Source organism: Chenopodium quinoa, unplaced genomic scaffold, assembly GCF_001683475.1.
Source record: "Chenopodium quinoa cultivar QQ74 unplaced genomic scaffold, ASM168347v1, whole genome shotgun sequence".
Lineage (NCBI taxonomy): Eukaryota > Viridiplantae > Streptophyta > Magnoliopsida > Caryophyllales > Amaranthaceae > Chenopodium > Chenopodium quinoa.
The window spans coordinates 675,243-689,635 of record NW_018744560.1 but is presented as its reverse complement, the minus strand read 5'-3'; the positions used below and the strand labels follow the sequence as shown (position 1 = coordinate 689,635).

General features: G+C 35.6%; 1 protein-coding gene, 1 long non-coding RNA gene and 1 other non-coding gene across 3 annotated transcripts; all 3 read right to left on the bottom strand.

Annotated features, from left to right (window-relative positions):
* Positions 1-8,850: 8,850 nt before the first annotated feature.
* Positions 8,851-10,336, bottom strand: LOC110699040. Its single transcript, XR_002506836.1, has 2 exons — positions 9,611-10,336; positions 8,851-9,230 (listed from the first exon to the last, which is right to left on the bottom strand). It is a non-coding gene; the product is annotated as an uncharacterized LOC110699040 (long non-coding RNA).
* Positions 10,337-11,165: 829 nt separating this feature from the next.
* LOC110699069 (cyclin-J18-like) lies at positions 11,166-12,905 on the bottom strand. Its single transcript, XM_021876562.1, has one exon. The coding sequence runs from the start codon at positions 11,937-11,939 to the stop codon at positions 11,226-11,228; it is 714 nt and encodes a 237-aa protein (XP_021732254.1). The 5' UTR covers positions 11,940-12,905; the 3' UTR covers positions 11,166-11,225.
* TRNAG-GCC lies at positions 12,805-12,875 on the bottom strand. Its single transcript has one exon. It is a non-coding gene; the product is annotated as a tRNA-Gly (tRNA).
* Positions 12,906-14,393: the final 1,488 nt, after the last annotated feature.

Below are 14,393 nucleotides of genomic sequence, written 5' to 3'. Positions count from 1 at the left end.
GTAAAACCTTTCACCTTTCTTGGAGTTGAGAACCAATTTTAGAGAGAAAGTATTGAGAGAAAACTTACGTTGTTTTCAAAAAAATGAATACTGTGTATTTTAATTATCCCTAACTAATTAATACATAATCATATTATTATTAAATAGGTTAGGGTTTTCTCTCCCCTTTCCCTTTTTGGTCGGTCACCCTAAGGCCCACTTTGGGTTTCGGGTTTCTTTATTGATCCAATCCTATGTGTGACCTTGAAGGATCCGTTTAGGCGGGCTTCAGGTTTGTTACTTACTAACCCAAAGTTCTATAGCATTCTCTAGCAAGACGTATAGACAACCCAAATAAACGAATTACTATCTCCATAATACGATCCATAATTATATTAAGTTATTGCACTAAAGTCGAGGACACATTTCCTTCAAGAGGCAGCAAAGGTAAACGCAGGAACAGACGAGGATCTGTTGTTGTAGTCAAGCAAGTCATAGTTACCATGAATGTGTAGGTCTGAAGACACAGCAAATGGAAGCGGTGCATGAATGGTTTTTGGCCTCTTTGAAGTAGAGGCTGGCTCGCGATATCTGTCATCCTCTTCAATGTCCCAGCAGACTATGTAGTTCTCATGTGCTTCCTGTTTGAGCCGTACGTGCTTACAAAGCAACAACAAGTGCTGTTTTTCTTTGGTCTCTGCATCGATTTCTATAACCACGCTTTCCATGTAAAGCATGGAGATAGGCAAGTGCGAGGGGGGGCGCCCCAGGCAATCAGCCTGATTGACGAAACTTTGTCAATCAGTTGCTTTTGTGGGCCCCTCTTACCAGATAAATTAATTAAATATTGCTGAAGGCTACGGTGTTAACTAACGTCTGGTTTTTTTAATTTTTTTTTTTTTACAATTTTTTTTATTTTATTTTTAAAACCATCTTCTCCTTTTGAGAATCTCCAATCTTCCACCTGCAGGCTGCAGCACACCAGCACCACCATAGGCTCCATAGCCGCCATCTGGTACATCACCGTATCATTAGATCTTCCACCATCCGAAACCCATCAGATCCACCACCATCTCTCCGCCTTCTGCCGGTTAAACCCACAAAATCCTTCCTGTCGTCCTCCTCTTTTTCCTGTCGTCCTATCCTTCCTCAACAATGGCCGCTTCGCGGCAAAACAAAAAGACACCCTACTAGAAAAGAGTGTAAATTAGGGCCATATCAACCCCTTAGGGAAAGCCTTCCATTCGCGTCAGCATTTTAAACTGCAATAAGCTATGGTGCCGCCGTGCCGTGAAGGAAGAAGTGAGGTTTTCGAATTCTGGTTTCTAGGTTCTGGTTTTATATTACTGTTTGTTTGACTAACCTTACATTTGCCTAGTTATGTTTGTGCTGACAACTTGACAAGAGAACCTTTACAATTTATGACTGAAAAGACAAAATTAACCCCTGATTTGCACAAGTTGTGAATCAGCCTGATTAACTTGAATTTCCTCAGTGCGAGGAGCCAGCAGCAGATAATGATGCGAGAGTCTGTTTGTCCTCCAAACGGGGTCCTTGTGACAACCGCAATGATCCAATCTCAGACTGAAGTGGACGCAACCCAAGGTCCTTTGCTTTATGGTAGAGCCTAGCCTTGACAACGCCAACGGTATCGGAAGATGTGAACCCATCCAGAATGAGCGATGGTGCTCCTGGTATCACTACACCTATATTGACATGTACCTAAAGGATACCAAAACCAATCATACAAACAACAAAGTTTTTAGTTCCCACTCAATAGACGATGAACAGAAGACAGCAACCATAATATTCAGCAATGACCAACTTTAACAGAACGGAAAAGTAGAAGCAGGAAGTTGTTTCAACTATTATTGTATTATCAAAAAAAAAAAAAAAAAAAAAGAAGCAATCAATGACAAGATAAGAGAAAGATGTTAATTAACCCAAAAAATTGTTAATTGCAAAATAATCAATACCCAAAAATTAAATACACATACACGAACATACACATATGTATCATTGAATGAAACATCAGCAATTTCATTCAATTTCTTCTTCAAAGGAACTCTATACCCCCGCCTTTTATCCAAGATTGGAGAGGAGAATAAAAGGTGATAGTAAGGGCATATGTTTGGATTAGGGATAATCTAATATATATATATAAAGGGGAGTTTTTTCCCGATATTTTAGAGCGCCATGTAGGATTTTTATTTTTGAAAAATTATTAGAGCGTTATATCATATAACTAATATATAAAGCTAAACTTTTAGCCAGGCGACGGGGTAGTGACACTTGGCGTTCCAACTTTTCGCCAAGTATCGTGCCACGTAGGATAGAGTTATATAGAATTCAATTTGTAAGATAAAAAAGTTAGTTTAGAATTTTATTTCAATCAAATTTGGATAGAATTTTAGAATAAAATTGTTAATTTAGAGTTTTATTTTTGATAAAATACCAATATTTTTATCATAAAATTTTATTTTTTTTAATATAATACAAATTAAATTATAATTTTATTGAAAAAATAATTAGATTATAACTCTCATAAATTATCATATAAATTTATTTTTTGTATCACAATATTTTTCTGAGCGAAGGAATTAGTTCAAAATGTACCACATCCATTGTTTATAATATATTCTAATCAATTAAAATAATATACTTCACAATCTAATATAATTTTATTACTGTGTGTAGACCTGTAAATCAGGTCGAGTACCTATCATTTTAGGCGGTTACGGGTCAAGAAATATTTTTCACCAATATTATTATTATTAGTCATTATTACATGTCTACAAGTTTAAATCCTCACAAAAACACATCAATTCTTAACTAATTTTGTATCAATAATATGTTTTAAAAAATTTGACATATAGATTGAAAATATATCTTAAAATTCAATAAACAACCCGGGCATCGCACTGGCACAAAACTAGTATGATTAATATTTTTAAAACGCTGCAATAGGATTATGCCACCTAAAATTAGTTAACGTGCCACGTAAGATTATAAATTATAGTTATATCCAATAAATAATTCAAGTGCCACATAAGCATAATTGACCAATGAGATTTTAATGGTACATTAATTAAATACGAAATATTATCTTTTGAGATTAGGAATTTTATCTAATATTTTAAAACAAATACGGAGAAAATGATATATAACGTACAACTAATAAAATAACAAATGTAATCACATAAATATAAATTATATTTTTTAGAAAAAAATAGATCGATCCGTGCATCGCATGAGCTTCATCTAATATATATTAAAGGGGTAATAAAAAACCAAATTTGAAAAAATTTAATAAGTAGTAGAAGGGAAAGGTGCACCCCTCAGTCTGACGGTCCATTTTTATATAGAAAAATTACTATGTACTCCCTTTGTTATTTTTTTAAAGAGTCTATTTAGGTTTTTCACGACAATTAAAGAAGTTGTAGAATTCTTAAAATTAATGATTGAGAGTACAAATATGCATATGGGTTAGAGAGTGATAGAGAGAAAGAAAAAGTGATTGGGAATTCCCAAAATCGGATCGGACTAGTTTTGATCAGCTCTAATTTTTGGGTTCAATGCTGCTTGATTTTTACGGTTAAGTTAATGAGTTTTGCTATAAATCATTCCCGAGTTTTTAGAGTGCTCCGTATCTGATCATGGGTTGCATTGTTGCAAGTTGTTAGACTTGTTACTAATCCTTATTTTAGAGGGAGGAGAAAGTTAGACTTTATCTTAGACTCCTTTTCCTTCTTATAAAAGGGAATGGAGTACGGACGTAGTGAGGGGGAGGTTAGCTTTTCTTTAATTAGTTTTTAGATTAGTTTTAACTTATTGTCATTATTTTGTTTTATGTTTTTACTCTCTTTCTCTCTCTAACTTTTCTCTCTCTCTCCTCTTAATTAAATTCTTAGATTTATCTCTCTTGTGGAGCTGTCAAAAGTTAACCCGACCCGAAATACCGACCCAAACCAGACCTATGAACCGACCCGTCTGAACCCGAAAAAAAGGGTGACTCGAACTCGACTTAAAACCACCCTTAGACCCGAGTATTTGAGACCCGAACCCGAATATTAACCGGCCTAGAGATGACCCGACCCGAATGTAACCCGTAAATTATTGACCTGAACCGAATTTGACCTGAACCGAAATAGACTCAAACCCATTTTAACCCGTCAAAACCCGAATTCAACCTGTCCAGTTCCTAACCCGACTCGAATTCAACCCGACATGTTCCTAACCCGACTCGAATTTAACCCGACCTTCTACAAACCCAACTCGAATTTCAACCCGACCTGTTACAAACCCGACCCGAATCAACCCGACTTGTTGTTGACCCGACCCAAATTCAACCCGACTTGTTATTGAATCAACATGTATAGGTTGTTATCTCATGTTGGTATTGGAACGGAAATTGAATCCTAACTCTATTCCTTCAATATTTCACTTTGAATTTTAAGAGGTTAGTTTCACAACATGTTTTTAGGGACGAATTTCAGGGACGAAACATGTTTTATGAAAATTATTGATGACTTGAACCAAACCCGACTCGAAATCGAGAATGACTCGACTTGAAAATGACCCGACTTAATTATAACCCGCAAATTATTGACTTGAACCAGAAAATGAGCCGACTTGATTATAACCCGTAAATAATTGACTTGAACCGAACCCGATTCGAACCCGAGAATGACCCTAACTCATTTAAACCTGTAAAGACCGAATTTAACTCAACATATTTTTCATCCGACCCGATTGTAACCCGACCTAAACCCGATAAGATGTATGACCCGACGTGTCCCGACTCAAGCATGATCCAACCCAAACCCGACCCGCATATGTTATCACTTTAACCGTATTGACCCGACCCGAGAAGACCCGACTCACACTACCCCGACTCAAACCCGACCCATTTACCCAAATTGACAGCTCTACTCTCTTGTTTCTCTCTCTACACTCTTAGTTTATGCAATTTCATACTTCTTTCTTTTGGTATTATTTCTTCTCTCCTTTATTGTTTATTTTCTTGCTTTAATGTTAATCATGTCTTTTTTAATTGTTTTGATTAGTTTAGATTTAATTATGTGTGAGTTGTTTAGTTCTAGGGTTCTTGGGGATCCATAATTAATATGAAGGGATGATTTGTTATTATTGATTATTGATATTGCATGATGATAATTTCTTATTGAATTGTTTTAATTCTTTACAATTGGATTATGAATCGAGCAGACGCGATTTGATTGTAAAAGTAAAGCAATATTGAATTGATGAATCAAGTAGATGTTAATTTGATATTAAAGGCTATTTTCAATAGGAACTTAGATCTAGTAAATTGCGAGATCCTGTGAGATCAATGTTGATTAATAAATTGTGAGAGCCTGTAATCATGTTATATGTGCAATGTTAATTATTGATTGTTATGTTTTATCCCGGAATATTAATTTTTGGTGAACCTGTGACCCTAGGCTTTTTATTAATTTATTTCTCCATGATCTTTATTTCTGTAGTATAATTCCTTTTAATAACAACAATTTTGGTTACTTGATAGTTTAGATTATAATAATTAATTAGGAATATAAAGACTTGTTTCCCTGTAGATTCGACCCTACTTTCCTATTTACATTAATTAGCTAGAGGACTTAAGTAATATTTTTAATTAGGTGATACGAATTTAGCCAGTCAGATGGCAGTGAATCGGGTTAAATGGGAGACTAGCCCCATCCCCAAGCGGGGATGGAGGGAGGTTTGGCGGGTGATGGGCGGGGATGGGTATAAAATGTGTACCCGCCATGGGTAATGGGGCGGGTATGGATTTTAGAGTAGACACGCCCCATATCCGCCCCGCCCCGTACCCATCTTATACCCGCACCATATTTCTTTTAGAAGAGTTTAGAATTTATGAAACTTGATACCCTCTGAAACCCAATAAGCTTGAATAATGAAAGTCCGAATTTTCTTAACCTAATTTGATATAATTGTCATTAATGTGATACAATAGAGCATCGTGGGAATGGGTTTGGGACGATTATATATCCAAGTGGGTGATGGGGCGGGGATGATCCTATCTTGTACCCGGTGGAGCAGGTATGGATGTGGATATTGTACCCGTCATGGGTGGTGGGGCAGGGATGGATTTCAGATTTTAAGGCGGGTATGGATATGGAGGTACCATTGCCATCCCTACCTAGAGCTGAACAATGAAATCCTAAGTGGATTAGTTGTCATATAAAATCCTCATCATTCCACCTCATCGTTCAAAACATGAAATTAAAAATAAAATAAAGGTCTAAGCAAATGAACAATAGCAAGGAGAATTGGGTATTTACACATCTGAAGCACACATATGAGCAAAGATCGCTGACCATTGAGGAGCCTTGTATTAATAAAAAAAATTCTAAACATTAGCCAAATATCAGAACTTAAAATGGGAATTCAAAGCACTTGCACATAATTTACTACGAGTTTAAAATAAAGCTACTACAGAAGCATTCGGCGGTAATTTAAAGTCTAAACCCAATCTTTTTTGGATATTTTCTCGGCAATGAAACCTTAAATATGCAGGAGCCAGTGCCACAGACTTACCAAACACGCCGAGCCACTCCAATGCTGCTAACCAGTGTTTCTTCCTACGAAGAAAGGGATTTACCCTGAGCATGCGAATGACTTCCTTAAATCCAAGAGGAGGATGAGCAACGCCATCAAAAGGAAATAGACCCTCCTCAAAATGAGAAGGCCTCAGCCCAAGCCGCCGGATATTCAGAAAATTAAATCAACATTACAGGCAACAAAATTATTGAAGTCCCTGCTGAGATCCCACCCATAGCATATTGGTATGTTTTCGGGAGGTGTGTCAAGGAAGGTTAGCAAGTCGAGGTGATGAGGGTCTAAGTCAGTGACAGTGACAATGGGGATTTCCAGGTATGATGCCCTAAGTAACCAGAGAAAAAAGTAGGACAATTTTGTCCCAACTAACACGAACAACACGGTATTCAGATTCACTATTTAAAGAGATCAGATTCTTATGAATATCATCATTAAGTGCCAAAAGGATTACATTCACAAGGGTGGACACAAAGGCGGCACGCCTAATCTTAGAGAAAGATATGGATCTGAATTGGTCATTAACTAACACATAGTTGAGGAAATACAAGTCAATCAGGCTGATTTACAGTTTGTGTAAATCAGGGGTCAATTTGGCCTTTTCAGTCATATTAGTAAGGGTAGTTTGGTTAGCTTGTGCAAACGTTGATATTCATTGCCGTTACAACAAATCCACCCCACTCCCTGCAAATCCACCTCCTCTTCCTTCAATTAAAATCAATCAACAAGCACTCCAACAATAACCCAAAAAATTAAATAAAAATGCGAATGGGAGTAATCAGTCACTCAAAACCCATAATTTCAGCTTCCAATCCTAACAAGTAACAACCACCATGAAAGCTTGATTAACCTCATCATCATCATCTTCTTCATTCTCACTCCCTCAATTACCACAATTACCACTCAATTCAAACTCTGATTTCGATTTCAACACCTCTTTCTCTCTCCTAAATGTCGTCCTCATTTCCCCCAAAACCCGAAAATCCGCCATTAACAACAATGTCTGTCTCCCCCAATTTCTCGCAACCTCCATTTCTATGGAACTCAAGCTCCAAAACCCATCACCCAATTATGAAATTCCGCAAAAACCCACCTTATATGGTAGTTTAAAATGTCGCCGCAAATGAAAGGCTTTCCCTAAAGGTTTGATATGGCCCTAATTTACACTCTATTCAAGTTGGGTGTCTTTTAGTTTCGCCGCGAAGATGCCATTGTTGGGAAGAAGAGGACGACGGGAAGAACTGAAGAAGAGGACGAAGATCTGAAGCTTTCTGGGTTCGTTCGGCGGAAGGCGTAAAGATGGTGGTGGCTGTGATGGGTTTCGGATGGTGGTCGGAGTGATGGTGACTATGACGGTGTTGCAGGTAGAAGATTGGAGAAGATGTTAATAAAATTTAAAAAAAAAAAAAAAAAAAGAAACAGACGTTAGAGTTACTAACGTCTTCAAAACCAAATAGTAGTATAAAATTAATTTATTTGGCAAGGGGGGCCCACAAAAAGCAACTGATTGACAAAATTCATGAATCAGGCTGATTGTCTGGGTCTGCCTACCATTTATGTCTAGATTAGGCAACTCAGCAAACCGAAGCGAAGCTTGAATGGATTTTGGCCTCTTTACAATCGAGACTGGGTAGCCCGTGTAGTCATCATCCGTACCCATGTTTTCCTCATGTGCTTCCTCTCTAAATCGTACATACTTACATATCGGCAAACCAGTCCATCTTCTCCTCCTCCTCTTCTGCTATGGGTTTGTAACACATGGTGATAGTTAAGTCTTTGCATCCAGGATTAAAAAGGAACCCAGTCTTGTTGTCCTCCAAAATGTGTGGTGCCCAATACATTAATCGATTATCAGGATCAATTAAAACAAAGCCAAGGTCGATTGCTTTTTGGCAGACCCTTGCCTTGACATCTCTAATAGTATCAGACTATCAGTAGCTTTACATTCTTCCAAAGTAAGCAATTGAATTTTAGAAGGGTGATACACATCTACTTCGACCTGCAGGTCCCAAAACAGGTCATTATAAGACTACATAATAGAAGTGCTTACTTCCCACTCAAATCGACGAATAACCAAAGGAAGCAATCATACATCCCATAATACCAAGTTTAAAAGGTCACAAGCAATTAAAGTTCAGGAGTTCATCAAATAATACTGAAGAATTAACTAAAACGTTTTAACATTAATCAAGCAATCCTTCAATCTATGACTAGACGATTCGAGCTGATAAGCAATGACCAAGTTTAAAAGAATGGAAAAGAAGAAGCAGGAAGTTGTTTCAAGTATTATTGTATTATTATCAACAAAAAAGAAGCAAACAATGACAAGAGAAGTGTAGGAATATGTTCCGTGACTTCTCATTGCTTAGCATAGGAGTATATAAACAAAGTACCTAGGGAATGATTACACAATGATAGTAAATACAACTACACATTCACATAGATTGAATATAACATTCGAAAGTCATAAATTTTAATACGACTACACATTCACATATGCTAATACACCCCCGCAATCGTAAGGCTGGCACGAAAGTCTTCGAATAGGAGTTGCGGCAGCCCTTTTGTAAAAATGTCAGCTATCTGGTAGCGAGAGGGGGCATGGAGGACACGAACATGCCCACGGCTGATGTCCATTTCGATAGTAAATACAACTACATGTATAAGATGATGAGCAAAAGTTTGTATGGAAGAAGTCTATGGGTTGTTCAAGATCAAGGAAAAAAAACAAAAGCAAAAACTTTAAGGACAATTTTGTATCGACAACAAACTACAGCACCATAATTCATGCCAACAACATCAAATCGGCAACCAAATAAATTAATTGACCCAAAAAAATGTTAATTGCAAAATAATCCATACCCAAAAATTAAATACACATACACATATATCATTGAATGAAACAAGGCATGATAATGATATGAGAAAGATGGTATACCAGGAAACCATAATTCAGGTCCAATTTCAACAAATTAACCTACCAGCAACATCAAATGAATGCAATTTAAATTTCATCAAATTAAAGCAAACTCACCGTAATCGACTTTTTTTTTGCGTTTCTCAAACCCTGATTCTCGATTTTTTCCACTCCTTTTCCTTTTCTTCTTTGAAGAAACTCTAAACCCCGGCCATTTATCCATGATGTGGAGAGGATAATGTACGGTGAAAGGTACTAATGCTAAAGTTGAGACTAAAGAGGGAAAGAGGCGTGCCCCTCGGTCCGTCTTTATAAATGTTCAAATTCCTTCAACAGGTAATTCACTCAAATTTATTTGTATCGCTAATAATGTAATTCCTCTGTTTTTCTAGTTGACAACGTTTGACTTTTACACTATTTATATACTTTATTTTGACTCGCTTTTATAATTTATGGATACGATAAAATGTAATCACGTGAAATCTTTTTTTTTTTTTTTTTGAAGGGAATCACGTGGAATCTTATTTGAATTGTTTATACGTATATTTTATTAATATCCACTTTTTATAATTTTACAATGTTGATAATTGAAATTATTAAGCGTTAAAAACATGTGTTGGCAAGCGTGTGATAATAGAAAGATGTCAATTAAAATAAACAGAGGAAGTAGAATGCTAACTGGAAAATTAATTTGTAAAGAGATGAGTATAGTTAACAGTAAAATTTAATAAGTTACAGAATTTAGTCTCATTCATTTTTTATTGTTTTATGTGATTAATAAGAACTAAGATATCTTGGGTGAAATAGTCTCACACAACTTAATTTGTGAGATATTTGTAATCATTCGTATAAAGGTTTATATATATATATATATATATATATATATATATATATATATATATAAATAAGCTATCATAGTCAAGACATCATCCCACATAGTTTTTTATTGTCACTAGGGGTTTTCCACTCGCGTTCTAGTTGCCTAGTTGGTATCATAGCTAAGTTATTTCTTATTTGACTATCGCCAATTTAGAGAATACGTAAATTTAGGGATTGCTTCACCTTGGTGCTTATATTAAAGAACCCATTTCAGTGAAAAGTGCACCTGCGGATGAGAAGACAAGGCTAGGATATGGACTTATGATTAGAAGAAATACTCGACTTAAGAGCTCTGAAGGCTACTTAGGCAGATGGTTCCATAGCAGAGACTCAAAGATCAAACCCTGACATTTAAATTTAGTTGATCAACATCTCGGAGAAATAACATTAAAACCATCGTAAAATTTTTTCCTATTATTCAAGTATATGCTAAATTAAATAGAGTAATGTTTGCTCTTACAATAAGTATAGGCTGCTTTTTTTTTTTTTTTTTTTTTCAGTATATCTAGTAATATATAAAGTGAGAAGGGTTTTGAGCAATAAATTTCACTTTTCCAAAATACCCTTCTCATTTTTTTTATTAAAAAAAAAAAAAAAAAAACTACCAGCTTTAAAAAAGACTACCATCTTCCTTTTTTTTTTTTTTTTTTTTTTGATATAGGTCATACTCTATTATTATCCTCATGAACTCGACATATATTTTTTTAATAACATAAGATTTTATAATAACTATGTTTTCTTAACAACAATTTTTAAACCCACTAATTATTTTTATTTTACTTATTAGAATAAGGTGGATAACATTCTGAAAAAAATATATCAAACTTCATAGAGATTTGGCGGGAAATAGAAATTACAAATTCAATTTATTATCCTCCAAACATACATGTTGAAGTATGAGTTTAACAACCCACATTACATCCTCTTCTCTACAACCACTCACAAAATTCACCCAACCAACAACCGGAAACTCGCACTGCTGCTTCGGCACCGTCATTGCATAAACCGCCACCACAATCGCCGCCGCAAGATACACCGGTGATTCCACAAACATCCTCGAAATCTTATCACTCTCGTACATCAAATCCATGACATCGCAACAAACCTCAAAGCTCACCATCTCACCAATTTTAGCCACCTCTTTAAGCTTCATCAACAACTCTTCAATCACCAAAAACACCGAATTCTTCATCGGTCCGACCTCGAAACTCAAGGATTGCAGAAACAGGATTTCGGCGTCGACGAAATCGGTTTTAGTGAAATGCTGATCTTTGATGTGTTGATCGCCAATTGATTTTAGGGATTTGAGTGAAAGAGGGGGAGAATCGTAGGTTTTGCTGGAAATCCAGAGTGAGATGAGAGAGAATAGCTGCAATTGAGGGAAATTCAAGGGTTTCTTGAGCAGCCAATGGTGGTGGTGGTTGCGGTGGCGGAAGGAGGAGAGAGAAGGGAAGAAGCGGTGGGTGAAGAGCGAGAGCGCGGAGTATTTGACGATCAGGAATTTTACGGCGTCGAGGCGGTGTGATGATGCCGGAGGAATCAACTCGCTGTCGGTGTTCATCTCCATTGATGAATATCTCTGAAACTTAAAATGTGGAGTAATTTATACTGAAATCACAAAGTTTGCAGTAGGTTTAAGATAGAGCTATGTGAATTGATGTTTTGAATGTCGTCTGAAGTATGTTTCTGTAATTGGTTAGATTTAAGATTTTTGAATGATATTTTTTTTATTGAGATAAGAATATAAAATACTTTCCCAATTCTTTAGAATTGAGCATTCTGAAAAGCAATGAGCGGTTTTGTGGGGGTATAAAAAGGCAAATGTTCGTCAAAAAAGTGTGAGAAACGTGGCTGATCCAATCTGTAAGAGTTGGAAGGCCCCTGCTGCAGGTTGCTATAAAATTAATACTGATGCAGCTTGTTTCAGAAATGAGAAGTATGGGTCAGAAGGGATTTTGCGTGATAGTGTGGGGGAAGTAATGGCTGCTACTTATCAAACGATGGATGGAGGTGGAAGTCCTGATGTCGCGGAAGCTTTGGCAGCTAGACATGCTCTGCGAATTGCTCTCTAAGCTGGGCTAACTCGAGTGGTGCTGGAAAATGACAGTATCAAACTCTATCATCACCTAAAGAGCAATACAGGAGAGTACTAGTTTTGGGTTTGTTGTAAATGACATCTTAGAGCTAGCAAAATGCTGTACTTTGGTAGAGTATTCTCATATCAGTAGAAATGCAGACAAAGAGGTAGTCATACTTTCAGTAGATTAGCAAAAACTTGGAGAACTAAGAATGTGGATTGAGCAATTTCCTCATAATAAAAAATAAAAAAAACCAAGCTCAGTTGCATACTTCGCTTCTTCAAGTTGATCAGAAGGTAGTGGCGAACCCTAGTGCCACATGATATGCAATTTTCATCACTGCTTGCCTAAACTTGCACCAGCCGGGAATCGAACCCGGGTCTGTACCGTGGCAGGGTACTATTCTACCACTAGACCACTGGTGCTTATTAAATACTTCCTCCGTTTCAATTTGTTAATCCCATATACTATTTTAGACGTTTTAAAAAGATATACCCATATTGAATGTATTTCACTTTTAACTTAACTTTTATTTCCTATTTTATTCATATTAAATTCTGATTGGTTAGATTAATTGATTGTGAACTAATGACATGACTTTAAGTAAAGAAATTACTCCCTTGATTTATGCAAATATGACTAAAGTTTTCCTAAAAAAATTCAAAAAAATTAAATAAGGCAAAACTATTTATGAATTGTTTTTAAATTTAATGTTAGATTCCAAATATTATCCTTTTCTTATTTTATGTGATTGATTCCGTATGGGACTATCATATTGAAACGGAGGGAATACTTGTTAGTTATTTTTGTACATTAACTACAGTTAATAGAAATTTGTTCAAGAATAGATTTTGTTAGGGACGAAACTATCAAGTTAAGCAACCAGAAAAAAAAAAAAAAAAAAAAAAAAAAAAAAAAAAAAAAAAAAAAAGTGGATATGTATTAAAAAAAATTAAAATAATAAGCAAGCTCAGATGCACACATTGGTTCTTCAGGTAGATCTGAAGATGGTGGCGAACCCTTTTGTGCCACATTGTGCGCAGTTTTCATCATAGCTTGCATATTTTTGTATTTGCTGGGGTTAGAACCCTCGTCATTGGCATGGGTGGGGTATCACTACCACTAAACCACTGATACTTGATTGATGTTTGTCAACTACTTTTACAAATATAGCATGTCCACAATACAAGGTTTTTTTTTTGGGATGAGAATCGATTTGCAGGTTACCTAGAATCGAGAGAGAAACTCTAACAACTTGAGCTAATGAAAATAAATACTATCTCCGTTTCATATTATGTGCAACATTTACTAAAAATATATGCTATATTTTATTTGCAACAAATGTTTTCTTTCCTTTTATTAGTTGTCTTTTCTCTCTATCTCTCTCCTCATCACATGTTTTTTTATATTTCTCTCTCCATTTACCACTCACATACAAATTTTGTCTAGGAGTCCGTGACGATATTTTTGTTGCACATAATATGAAACGGAGGTAGTAAATTTGTCAAAAGCTATGATGTTAGAGATAGTAAGTTAATGGAGACAGGAGACGTTCATAAGCAGATAAAATTTTCATTTAATTTCTAAGTGACAATAATTTTTTCTTTTGTAGAAATCCTAACAATTAAATATGTGATTTTTGGTAAACGAAGGGAGCAGATATTGTGATATTATGATAGAGTGCAAACATTAAAGCAAATAACTTGGAATTTTATATACTCCCTTCATGTTTTTTTAAGTGTTACACTTTAAATCAGCATTTTGTTTTAGGCAATTTAATCGACTTAAATAAAATAAGAAGTAAGTGGCGTAGTTGGAATATTTTTTTAAAAAAAATAGTGGGGTTAACATTTTATTAACATTTTATTTGCAACAAATGTTTTCTTTCCTTTTATTAGTTGTCTTTTCTCTCTATCTCTCTCCTCATCACATGTTTTTTTATA

Bases quoted from the DNA above. Each gene is read 5' to 3' on its own strand.
- LOC110699069 (XM_021876562.1), bottom strand. From the start codon at position 11,939: ATGGAGATGAACACCGACAGCGAGTTGATTCCTCCGGCATCATCACAC.